At 48.0% G+C, this 13,512-nt stretch overlaps 1 protein-coding gene across 1 annotated transcript in view; it reads right to left on the minus strand.

Moving 5' to 3' along the window:
* Positions 1 to 13,512, minus strand: part of Ulk4 (unc-51 like kinase 4) — a 287,817-nt gene that overhangs the window by 206,504 nt on the left and 67,801 nt on the right. Inside the window, exon 22 of the mRNA XM_032911193.1 lies at positions 4,633 to 4,760. Coding sequence (XP_032767084.1) covers positions 4,633 to 4,760 — 128 coding nt within the window. The remainder of the gene's footprint in view (positions 1 to 4,632; positions 4,761 to 13,512) is intronic.

Below are 13,512 nucleotides of genomic sequence, written 5' to 3' on the forward strand. Positions count from 1 at the left end.
CTTACATCACCAGGCCAGCTTCCCAAGTCTAGGGGGAAAAGTCAATTTGTACTGCCTTGAAGACCCTGCAATCCTTTTAGTCTTTTCTAACGTTTACTTATTTATTTCGTCTGTTTGTTGGGGAGGGGCACTTGGATACACACATGCCACAGCACATGTAGAGGTCAGAGGACAGCTTGCAGGAATCTATTCTCTGACGGCGTGGGCCCAGGTCATCAGACTTGGTGGCCATCCGCTTTACCTGCTGAGTCCCCTCAAACACTCCCCTCTGGATTCTTGTTTGGTTTGCTTTGTTTTTGGTTACAGGAGTGAGACACACAGCACAGCTCCTTCCTGTCCTAGCGCTGGTTTCAGAGAGAAGGATGAGTCTGCACAGGAGAGAAGGCTCGGCAGGGTTCATTTCTCCCATCACAGGCACACAAAAGCTGGACCAGAACCAGGGAAAGATGGGACTTCAAGTCCACCCTTGTGGGCCCCGCCTGTCACAACCTTCAAACTGCATACCTGGGGACTGAGTGTCAGACCCCAGAGCCACTGGGTCACACCACACTCAACTCATCACACTTGGTATAAAGACTGAGTCAGGACCGCTAACCACTCTGTCCCACAGGCCTCTGACACTAATATGGCGTCCTTCATTGACTCCTATTTTTGATGGATGCTACACAGAAACATGAAAAGACATGTGTTCTACCACTGAGGAGTCCTCCTGTACCAAATTATGTTCACAATGAATACAGAACAGAACTAGACCTTCCCTGCCCCCCTTATCTATAAACACCCCCAGGGTCAATCACATGACCTCTCACAGGATCCCGTGCCATCAGTACTCGCTGGCAGGAATGCCCTCTGGACGCCCTGGGCTGTGGAACCTCAACCATTCACAGTGGCTGAATACCAGACATAAATGTGCCAAAACCACAGAGATGGCGTTTACTTTCAGGCAGTTCCCGGCTCCTCCTGAGGGCCACAGCAACTCATTTCCACAGGTGACTGTATATCCTCAGGGGACTGTATTCCCTCTTCTGTTGAGATGGAGAAGCCCCCTCTCCTGAGTTCTCTACCACTGGACATAACAGTAAAATCAATTTAAAATTACAATGAGCCTACTTAACCTGTGAAGGGTGAAGCTGAGGAGGGAGCTGCCTACGGAGTGCCTGAGGAGGACAGTGTGGGAGGGATAAACCGAGTCTCCTGTGTCAGCCCCTGGCTCTCACCCGAGTGCTTCCAAAGCCTCCAGAACAGTCCCAATGAGTCCCAGGACGCCTGCCTTCCTGAGCCCCACGTACAAAGCTGTCTGACAGATCAAAGGGAAGCCACGCACAACCTCCCCTTCCTCCTCCGGAGTTCTGGTGGGCCATGGGTCTTGGCCTTTCACTGCAGAATCCACTCTAGACCCCAGCTGAGAAGTGTGGGCAGCGCCCCTTCCCTCTGCAAGGATGAAGCTGACAACCGTGGCCCAGTTCGCCAGGGCAGGAGGGAGCCAGGAGTCACAGGCTGACCATCCATTTTCTACAGCAAAGCTGGGTCACTTCAGGTTCCCCCAGCCACAGCAGATCCAGTGTCTGACTGGGCGCTATTTACCATTCCCAGTGGTAATGGCCCAGTCCCCACACAAGGGAAATGCCAGAGGTCCAGTGGCCAGCAGCACTCCCCTGCACCCTGGACCTCCTGATGCAGAGTGAAGGAAGACTAAAACCTCCTGGGAAGCAACACCTCCAGAATATCATCAAAGGCCAAAGATCCGGAAGATCACAGCACCACCAAGCTGGACTGAACGGGAGCAAACAGCAGCGTGAGTCCCATGCTGGGAAGAGTTGGCCAGCAGCAGACACCATAAGCATGCTTCTGTGATGGGGCCAGCAAGTAAAGGCAGCCACTACCACACTTGATGACTGGGTCCCATCGTCAGGACTCATAAGTGGAAGGAGGGAATGTGCTGCTAAAAATTGTCCTCTGACCCCGACATGTGTGTTAGGGGCGTGCATGGCCCCACCACTCAAAAAATGTAAGAAAAAATAAAATTTTTAAAAATCACTGAAAATGTTCTTAAATCCAAGGAAAGAATTTAAAGTCTTAAATGAAAAATGTAAAACCTCACTAGGTATTCTTAACAGTGCAGAGGACGAGTTACAGCAGGAGATTTGAGAAGAGGACATTTGAAATTATAAAGCTTAAAGCCCAGAGGGAACAAAAGACTAGATGAAACAGAAGGAGATTCGGTTATAATAGGCAAAGGGAAGTTGAGGCCAAGGGGCTCTAAAGTACGAACAAAAGTCATGGCTGAAAATTGAAATACTCCCCCAAAGAGTATATAAAACTTCTGAATCCTAATGGAAACAAAGTATCTTTAAACAGCAGAGATGGGACACACTGTGCAAGATGGAGTGCTGGCCAACTGAGACAGACGGGAGACCAGGACAGACGGCAGTGGCCAGAGAAGAGGCGGGGATGCAAAGTCATCAACTGCGGGTAACACAGGCAGTAGAAGGAGCTTCAGGAACAGGAAGAGGTCCTGCCCACAGCAAAGGTGACCTCTGTCTTTACCTTGTGTGTGCACACACATCTGTATGATGCCTGTGTGTTTGCCTGTGTGCTTATGCATGTTTCCTTGCCCATGGAAGCCAGAAATCAACTGTGGGTGCTGTTCCTCTGAAACAGTCCACCTCAGTTCTTGAGACCAGGAGCCTCCAGATGTTCTCTGTAGAGTTCAGCAGCTGGGAACCCCATCTCCAGGGACATTTCCCAGCTCTGCCCTCACAGCACCTGGCCCCATTCCTGCCTTTCCAGTGTGGAGTCTGCGTCTTCCTTGTACACGGGGGAGTGCCTCAGCTGCTTCCTCCCTGCAGTGTTGGGGATGTTTCTGTGCCTGTGCTCATATTTCATATGCTGGCTTCTGTACCCAGAGATCTGGCTGCGGTCTCCATCTCCTTCTGATCGGCTAAATAAAAAGCTGACTAGCCTGTAGCTGGCATGGGAGGAGAAGGCGGGGCTTCCAGGTTGGGGGGGGCAGACTCAGGCGGGACCCAGAGAGTCATCATCCATCATCCATCTGGACATTAATGGAGAAGAGGCCAGAGTGGGGCTGGGAAGGAAGCCAGGCCAGCGCTGTTGAGTGGGAATAGCTCAGAAGCTACCCAGCTACACAGTGCCTTTTCTACTCTGGTGTACCACAGAGCCCTAACTGAACATGGCCTTGGACTTTCCAGGAGGTCTGTAATCCCACCTCTTGGGAAGGCTGAAGCCTGAGGACCATGACTTCAAGGCCAGCCTGGGCTACACAGTGAGCTCCAGATGAAATGAAAACTGGACTTTCAGGACCTTCTGGGCCTCAGTGGAGCAGGGCTGAGGCGTTGAAGAAACGCTGGTGAGAGTGAGCTGAGCACCAAGAGAACTCCATGGGCCCATGACAGCACTTCCTGTGACAGGAATGGGTGGGGGCAAGCCCGGTGCGGTGTTTCACACAGAGAACTCCTGGGAACACTAGGCAAGAGGACCAAGGTTCAGGCTAGCCTGGGCTATAAAACCAATCCCTTTCTAAAAACAACAAAATCAAAAATCTTAAAGTGACAGTCATTTAGCCTAAGACTGTTTTAGAAATCCCACCCCCAGTCCCAACGAGTGCGCGCATGCACACACACACACACACACACACACACACACACACATACACTGTTGTTGTCTGTACCTCCCAAGGTTGCTCTACTGGGCCTTCAGCTTCTCACCCTAGAATCTTATAGGCAAACCCAAGAAATCCTGAAAGCCGTAGGTCAATGTCATTATGCAGGTAAAGGCAGGCAAGTAAGGTCAAGGCCATGATTGGACAGTTAAAAAGTAAGCGGGGACAAAGCTTTTGTAAAGGGAGAGAGAAAGAAAAGAGAGGAAGAATCAAGATGGAGACCGGAAAGGATGACCCAGATTCAGGTGGTCTTGAATTGCTAAGGTAGCTGGAATGGATTTCTGTAGGCAAACTTATCTTATCTAGGTGGGTGGTTTATATCCTTATCAATTGGTTGTGAGTTTATTGTGTGGATTTTGTGGATTGAGAATTTAACATATAAATCTGATTGTTGGGTTACAGTTTGTTGAGTCTTGATTTTATTGGGTGGATGAGAGTTTATACTTTAACTACCAGGGGCAGTTGCTGGGAGTGTGGCAGAGTCCATGGTAGGGAGCTGCAATAGCTCAGCCCCTCCTGGACTTCTAGAGCCCTGACTCTACTGGATAGCTGGGACCACAGAGTTGGCGGCTGGCAGAGAGCCACTGGGAGAGACGCTAACCTGAGGTAAATTAGCAGCGCTAGTTCCAATAGCCCCCTGGAGCCGGAACTAGCAAGGGAGCGACACCGCCAGGGTACACACAGGAACCGGTTCCGCCATTTTTTATTTTTACCACACCACAACCCCTGGTCCTCAGAAGGAACAAAGCCTACCATCCTGAAAGCCTTAGAGGGATCCAACCCTGGGCAGGCACCTCGCCTGCCTGTGCTCAGGGTCCTCGGGGGAGACAGATGAAACTCTTGACAAACTTGAAGAAGGGTTTCAACAGGGGATGATAAAGGCCGATTAGTCAATCACACATACAAGCCACCAATCAAACCGGCCCTGACGGGCCCTCTGGGAGGCACCGTACCTGGCTTGGCAGCTGAGTAGCAGCATGTCCCGGTTATGAATGAGGACGTACAGCAGCACCAGGAAGGCTTTGGCTCTGATGGGAGTGGACGGACTGTCAAGTAAGCGGATGACGGTAGAGACAAAGTCCTGTGGAAGACAAGTTGGAAAGTCAACGCAGAGCCTGCAGTGACCACACAGGCCAGGAGGTAAAATCTCATCAGCTACGCTTGTGTCCTCTCTTAAACCTGAAATTACCCAGTGTGTGTTGACAAAAGCATTTGTTTTTTACGCTGTTGATTGTTGGCCTTAATTCCTACACCTGTATCTTTTAGGAGGGCTATGAGAGGGGTTGAGGGAGGGACTAGGAGGAGGAAAGGGAGGAAAAAGTGATATTTTAATTAAAAACATATTTAAATTTTTTAAAGATAATTTTAAAATATTTTTAATATTATTTATTTAATGTATATAAGTACACTGTAGCTGTCTTCAGACATACACTAGAAGAGGACATCAGATCACATTACAGATGCGATGGTTGTGAGCCACCATGTGGTTGCTGGGAATTGAACTCAGGATCTATGGAAGAGCAGTCAGTGCTTTTGACCGCTGAGCCATCTCTCAAGCTCCCAAAGATAAATTTTCAAATGGTGAGTGATTTGCTCAAAATCTGAGCTGAGTTCAAATCCAGCCCAGTTGAAAAATAAAAAGTACTCAAGTATAAACTGGAAATGTAGCAGGAAATACTCGACTACAGACAGGAAGTGTGGCAGGAAGTAGTAACAGGAAGTATAGCAGGAAGTAGATGGATCAGATAGACGCAGGAGGAAGATGCAGGTTTGAGTCTCAGCAGGAGCAAACATGTCTGCACAGCAACAGTTACATGAACTGACAGAAGTCTGTAGAGCTTAATAAACAGAACCTAAGCCACACTGGAAGACAGACATGAATGAAAACCCTCCATCCTCCTGACAACACTGACCAACGGCCAGTGACACTCATCAGATGGAATGAAACCAGGGCAGGTTCACATGCAAACAGGAAAGGCACACACACACGCACACACACACACACACACACGCACACACGCATAGAGTAGAAACTTAAGGGTTCTTTGCATAGTCAGTTGGGCGGTATTTTGCTGGGGCAAACACATGAAGGAGTGTTTTCCTGAAGTGGACACAGGTGAAAGACTAAGGCAGACTCATGAAGGAATGTTTCACTGAAGCAGACAGAGGAGAAAGATGTTCTGCTAAAGCAAGCATGTGAAAGAACATGTGATGGAGGATTCTTCGCTAACAACATGCATGTACTGGTCTGCTTTACGTTGCATAGTTGAGCTGCATTTGTCAGAACTCCATTGAGAGAAACGCGCCAAAAATCTTCCAGTGGTGTGCTGCAGTTTCTAGCCGATTCCTCAGACTAGGGATGATTGGCAGAGTGGTGTCAGCTGAGGCAAGACACATGGAGGACATGTGATGTTTGGAAAGTATAAATCAAACTCAACGGACAGTGATGGGGGCTGAGCTAGGCTTGCTTATAGAGCTAGCTGTGCAAACTTGTGGGTCTCACATCTTTGCTGATCTTTGCTTCCCTGAGAGAGGTACAGCCAAGAACTTTTCCTGGTGTTCCTATTGTCCCTGGTCCCTCCTACTGACCTGGGCCAAGGCTGAGGCCTGGTTGTCTCTGCCAAGTAGTGCCACCGCTACTGATTCCTGTTTGCTCTCCCAACTCTACCAAACCGATTGCTGGTGTATCCATGAAGTGTTTGTGAGTGGATCGAGCTGCTGCTGCTGACCTGTGAACTGAACTGCTGATTTCCAGACAACACGGATGGGAGTTACTCCAAAGAGCCTTTCTAAACAGGTCCACTTCCCCTATATCCTTTCTTTTCCACTACCTCTTGTGGGTGGTGGGCTACAAGGGAGGTTAAAGCACTTAAGAACCATCATTAAAAATAGGCATTGAGGGTTGGGGATTTAGCTCAGTGGTAGAGTGCTTGCCTAGCAAGCACAAGGCCCTGGGTTCGGTCCTCAGCTCTGAAAAAAAAAAAAAAAAGGCATTGAGGGGCTGGAAAGATGGCTCTGTGGTTAAGAGCACTGACTATTCTTCCAGAAGTCCCAAGTTCAAATCCCAGCAACCACATAGTGGCTTACGACCATCTATAGTTAGATCTGATGCCCTCTTCTGGTGTGTCTGAAGGTAACTACAGTGTACTCATATATAATAAATAAATCTTTTTTAAAAAGGCATTTAAAAATTAAAATTAAACACACACACACACACACACACACACACACACTCATACACACTTACACACACTCCAAACACTCAAGTTCCCACCAGCTCTGGGCTGGAACGACAGCTGCATGGCACGGGGATCTTTTCCACAGGGAACATCACTGGGCTGAGCACAGAGCTGGACTCAGTCTGCAGTGGATACAGAACCCATGCCTGTTTCTCCTTTTAAAGTCCCTGGTTTATTTTTAGGGACATTCAGTCACGTAACTGGGATGAAAGAGGCTAACATTTTAAACTGGTCAGAAACTGCAGCACGGTTAAGGACAGACACGTAGAAACTACTGAATGGTGGCCTCCACTAGAACAGGTGCGGGACACACACAGCCTTCTACACCAAGGGCACACTCTACCCTCACGATCATCACAGTAATAGCCAACCTCACTCTCTTCTTCCTGACTCTTCCCCCGTCCCCATGTCCAACTGCACTTCCTGTGTCCCTCCTGAACTCACGCAGGCTCTGACTCCCTCCTGTGGTGGTTTGAGTATGCTTGATCCCTGGGAAGTGGGAGTATTAGGATGTGTGGCCTTCTTGGAGGAAGTGTGTCATAGTGTAGGGGTGGGCTTTGAGGTCTCTATGCTCAAGCTCTGCTCAGTGCAGAAGAGAGCCTCCTCCTCGCTGCCTATGGAAGACAGTCTCCTTGCGGCTGCCTTTGGATCAAGATTCAGAACTCTTGGCTCCTCCAGCACTGTCTGCCTGCACACTGCCATGCTTCCCACCGCGATGATAACCTGCAAGCCAGCCCCAACTAAATGTTGTCCTTTATAAGAGTTGCCTTGATCATGGTGTCTCTTCACAGCAACCCTAAAACCCTAAGTAAGACACATCCTGAGTTCATGTACATTCTGCTTCCCTCCAGTTTCTAAACACCTGCTGTGTAAGCTACAGCCAACAGTGGATATGTGGGTGCCCACCACTAACATCCCTACAGCCACTGCCACCCGGGTGCTGGAGCTGTGTCCCTCAGCTCTTCATCCTGTCACGATGTTTACACACACACACACAGACACACCCACAGAGACACACACACGCGCACACACACACGCACACACACACAGATGCATGCACATACACATGCACACATAGACAGACACACACACACATACACACACATGCGCACACGCAGACACACAAACACACACACATACACATGCACACACAGAGAAACATACACACAGACACACAGAGACACACACACGCACACACACACACACACGCACACACACGACAACCTTCTTCTTCTCCCATGTGGTCCAGGGATCAAGCTCAGGTCCTAATTCTTATCAGCAAGTGCTCTCCGCTGCTGAGCCGTCCTGTCAGCGCCTGCTCTTCTTCTCTGTACCCACTTAGTCACCACATAGAAATAAGGCAAGAAAAGAACCCTGAACCCAGAATGGGTGAAGGAATCCCCTGTGTGACTGCAAGGAGCTGGCTGTGACCGGCTGACGGCCACCTGTCCACACTGTGACTTGTCAGACTCCAGGACAGGTCTCTTCATGGAGAAAGAAAAGCCTGAGAAAATAGCTGACACACATGGATGACACTTGGGACCAAGGGATTTAACAGAGGAAACTACAGTGAGCAGTGGGAGAGCCAGGACTGGCACACCAGGAGAATTAAACCTTGGAGAAATAAACACAAAAGGAAGCCTAGGTGGGGGAGGGGAGGAAGGGGCTGATTTGAATCTCAGAATGAGGAAACACTCATCAGTAATCTATTAAGAGAGAAAGTGTAAGTATAAAGAAGATGCTCAATTCTTGGAAATGAAAATATTCCACCCACCGTACCCTTTATATGGGTAAAGGTGAATTTTCCTGACATAGAAATATCCTATCCATAAAAAAACAAGACCTATAACACTGGGCCCTCGGAACAGTGGAGCCCCTTAGGCTCCTCTACAGAATCCTGTCAGGACTGCATGACTTCAGACATCCCAAAAAGCACAGCATTCAATAGTCCTGATTTGCTTTCTGCTGTGATGATAAACACTGTGATCAAAAGCAACTTGGAGAGCTACAGTTCACAGTCCATTACTGAGGGAAGCTAGACCAGAAACTCAAGCATGGAACCTGGAGGCAGGAACTGAAGTAGAGACTTGAGAGAACACTGTTTACTGGCTGGCTCTCTACCTCAAGATCAGCTACTTTTCCTGTACAGCCCAGGCCCACCTGACTAGGGAATGGCACTGCCCACAGTGGGCTAGGTCCTCACATATCAATCATTAATCAAGAAACTCCCTACTGACATGTCTACAGGCCAATCTGATGGTGGAAATTCTTCAGTTGAGTTCCCTCTTTCCAGAGGTCTCGATTTCCTGTGTCATGATGCAGCTGAAGCTATGACACTCAAGTTGTCATCACTAATGGTCAAAATATAGAGTCAGGGAAAATACTAATCCACTTTCTGAAAAGTGGACCAGCAAAGATGAAGGTGTCCCTGCACTTGTATCCACCTTCAGTATAGCTGACAGCAGGCAAGGGCTCAGCCCTGCCTACAGCTGACAGGAAATGACTGCGTCTCAAAATCCTGCAGGTTTCTTCCAACACAGCTGCTAATCTGAAGGAATTTATCCTCAGATTGAAAAACAAATGAATCCCACATGCACATCCTTGCAGTGGTAACAGCATCACAAATACAATCAGAGCAATCAGATGTAAAGTGGGAAATCTGATAGATAACACAGAACCAAAGCAAACACCCGCTTCCAAGTCACAGATCTTGTTCATGACAGACATCAGGGCAGGCAGAAGGGAAGGGTTTACAGGAGATAGCAGACACTGGTGAAAGCCTAAGACTCACTAGCCGGCCAGTCCGGCCTACTCCCACCCAGCATCACAGTCGACAGCCAATAAGGATGCTTCCACCCACAGCCAACAGCCAATGAGGATGCTTCCATCCAGCACACAGCCAACTATGAGGATACTTCCACCTAGCGTCACAGCCGGCAGCCAATGAGGATACTTCCACCTAGCGTCACAGCCGGCAGCCAATGAGGATGCTTCCACCTAGTGTCACAGCCGGCAGCCAATGAGGATGCTTCCTCCTTCAAGCCGGCAGCCAATGAGGACAGCCTGACCACATTCCCTGGTGTGGTAATATTCTTGAGATCAGCAAGGGCACTCAGGTGATCGTGATGGCATTGCACTCTTGCTTCCTGCTGATAGGAGCAAGAACACAAACTGACCTCACATCATGCCTTAAGGAAGCTCTACCGAGGCATTCTTGGAGAGGACACACGCTGGTTAATGCAGACTGAACATGATGGCAAGATGCAAACTCGTCATCTGATTAGCACTTGGAGATCGTTTCCACTTCATAAATCCTTCATTAGCAACTTCTAAACCAGTACCTCTAGTGTCATTGCAAGAAAAACACTTTGGGGGCTGCCAAGGTGGCTCAGTGATTAAGAGACTGAAAACCTTTCCAGGTGCCTTTGGCCTCTGTCCATCAGATACATACATGGTCACAGACATACATGCGCACACAATGCTCATGCACATCAGATAGATAAATCGTTAAAGGGAAGGAATACACCTGGCATAAGGAAGCTGCCTCACTGTAGGCTCTCCCATTGGCTCCCCCTGGGTTCCCCAAGGGGCTAGACCACACTGCCTGTCACTGCTGGTCAGTCTGCCTGTCACTAGCCTGTCACAGGGTCCCACAAACATGCATGCAGATTCAAAGTCAGTTACGGTAAGAATCCACACTATTTTCGAAGAGGGGCTGGGTTCCTAAAATCTATTTCAGATAGGATTTCAGATAAACTTTAAGATGAAATGGAACAATAGCAAATTTCCATCTTCAAATCCATTTTTAAAAAACAAAAATTGGCCAGTGTGGTGCCACAAGCCTTTAATCCCAGCACTTAGGAAGCAGAGGCAGGTGGATCTCTGTGAATTCCAGGACAGCCTAGTCTGCAAAGCAAGTTCCAGTACAGGCAGGGCTACATAGAAAAATGTCTCAAAAAACCAATAACAAATAAAGTAAAATAAAATAAAATAAAAAACAAAGATCACAAATGGCTCCAAAACTTGATTAATAAGAACTCGAAACTGTTCATAAACTTAGCAAACTTTTAGTAAAGGCAGATTTTTGAAGAGACTCGTCCTCACCCTTAACCCACCAAGAACCATACAAATGGCACCTTTAAGATGTCCTGTGCCACCTCTTACCTCAGGAGGAGAGAACATCACAGCCCCTACCAGTTTTAGTGTCAACTAAACACTGGACCTAAATGCCAGCCTGGTGGCCTTTTCTACCAGTCAGGTCAGCCAGGTGGCCTTTTCTACCAGGCAAATAAGGATCCAGGGCTTGTGGAAAGTCAGCATTAGCTGATTCTCACTACAGAGTCCTGTGGGAAGGGGGTGTCAGGCCACTGGGTGCCCAAGGCATAGATGCCACACAGTTATGGAGAGATTCGAGGAGCAAGGCTCCACACTGTACAAAGTTGTGTCTTCCCACAATGATTACTATTCTTCCAGCCCAGTTTGACTGACCAATCAGGGGCCATTTTCCCTAAGTGGGGCAACTTGGTTCTACTTGGTTCCCTAAGACTTGGTGCTTGAATTGATCCCAGTTGAAAGTGAGGAGAGTAACGTAAACATCCTCCTCACCCTGATGTAGATGGCAGGGAGAGAAGTAGAGTCAGAGGCAGAGAGAGAAAAAATAGAAGTTATATAGATATACAGAGGACAAGCAGACAGACAGGCAGACAGGCAGACACATTTGCAGATATCTTAGCAAGTTAAAGCATGTTTTCCATAAGGAAGCTTTGTGATTGAGGAGGAAACGAGTGTCTTAGTTAGGGTTTCTGTAGCTGTAATAAACACCACCTAAGGCAACACAGGGAGGAGAGGGCTGATTTTATCTTACAGACCACCATGAAGGGAGTCAGGGCAGGAGCTCGAAGCAGGGAGCTGGAGGCCGGAATGGAACCAGAGGCGATGGAGACGCACTGCTTGCTGGCTTGCTCACCATGGCTCACTCAGTCTGCTGCTTATAGCTCTGAGGACCATCTGCCCAGGGTAGCCCTGCCCCCTAGTGAGTGGGGCCCTGTCACAGGCATCATCGACCAAGAAAACACAACACAGACTAGCCCACAGGCCAATCTGATGGAGACATTTTCTCAGTTAAGAGTTCCTTTTCTCAGATATGTCTACATTTGTATCAAGTTGACAGAAAAAAAAAAAAAAACAGTGTGGTGTGGTGTGGGGTGTGGGGTGTGTGTGTATGTGTGTGTGTGTGTGTGCATGTGCGTGTGTGTATATGAGAAAGAGAGAGAGAGAGAGAGAGAGAGAGAGAGAGAGAGAGAGAGAGAGGATGTGTGTGTGAGTGTGTGTGTGAGAAAAATGTTTGCGAGCTGGTTCCCTCATTCCTCTGTGTATCTAGAGATCACTCTCAGGTTAGGTCATGAGTTTGGCAACAAGTGTCTAACCACTGAGCTATCCTGTCCCACAGGTTCCAGGTCATTCTTTTCTTTAACTTACCCATCAATCAAGTTGGGGATGGGGGAAGAGAGAGAGAGAAGGTGCACATACTTACATGCACACATGGAGGCCAGAGGAAGCCTTCAGGTGTCCTGCTTTATCTCTGCCTTTGAGACAATGTCTGTCACATGAACCTGAAGCCAGTGAATCTGACTGCCACCAAGGGCCTCACGGCAATGGGGAGTCACACCCGGCTTTTTATGTGGGTGCTGGGGACGGAGACCCAGGCCCTCACACTTATATAGCAAGTGCATTTACCCACTGAGCCATTTTCCCAGATGACAAACTAATATTCTAAATAATTATAAGATAAATAAGGGGTAGAACTGTAACTCAGTGTTCGAGTGCTTACCCAGCATACACAAAGCCTGGGTCCTATCCCCAGCACCAAATAAAGCTGACAGGATTGTACACAGCTGCAGTCCCAGCTGGAGGGGGCAGGAGAGTCATAAGTTCAAGGCCTTTCTGAGATACACAGGGAGTTTAAGACCAGCCTGGGATACTGAAAAATTCAAATTGAACTACACTGAACTAATATACTTCAAAATCTAAAAAAAAATCAAGTACATACATACCTAAGTGCGTATGGAATTGGCAGTGTCGGAGAGTACAGCATAAGAGAAGAAAGCGCAGGGATTAAACTGCCTGCAAACGCCTACATATCCAAAGCACAAAAACACTAGCAAAAAAATAACAATTGTACTTGAAATCATAACATTAGTGTTACTGTCCTGACCAAACACTATAAAACAGCAAAATTCTATCACATTAGGAACCAAGATTTCCAGCTTAAAAAAAAAGAAAAAAGAAAAAGCCAACTAAGGTAAAACTATAAATGCCACCACAAGCAGGTGACATATTCTTAAATAGATGTTCGCTGGCTCTGTCAATCAAAAAGACTGGAGATGATAAGCAACCAGAGCCCAAGGAGAGCCCCTGCCAGACTCCTTAGAGAGACAGCCAGAGACAAGACATCCAAGCCGGAAACCACTGTCATATCACACAGCAAGATGCAAAGACCACAAGAGTCAAGACGGAGAGGCCCAGGAGGCGACTCGAAGCCTTTGGAAAAGAAGCTGTTCTGGGCTGTGCTGACTCACAGCGCCAAATCAGAAA

This window comes from Rattus rattus, chromosome 8, assembly GCF_011064425.1.
Source record: "Rattus rattus isolate New Zealand chromosome 8, Rrattus_CSIRO_v1, whole genome shotgun sequence".
Classification (NCBI taxonomy): domain Eukaryota; kingdom Metazoa; phylum Chordata; class Mammalia; order Rodentia; family Muridae; genus Rattus; species Rattus rattus.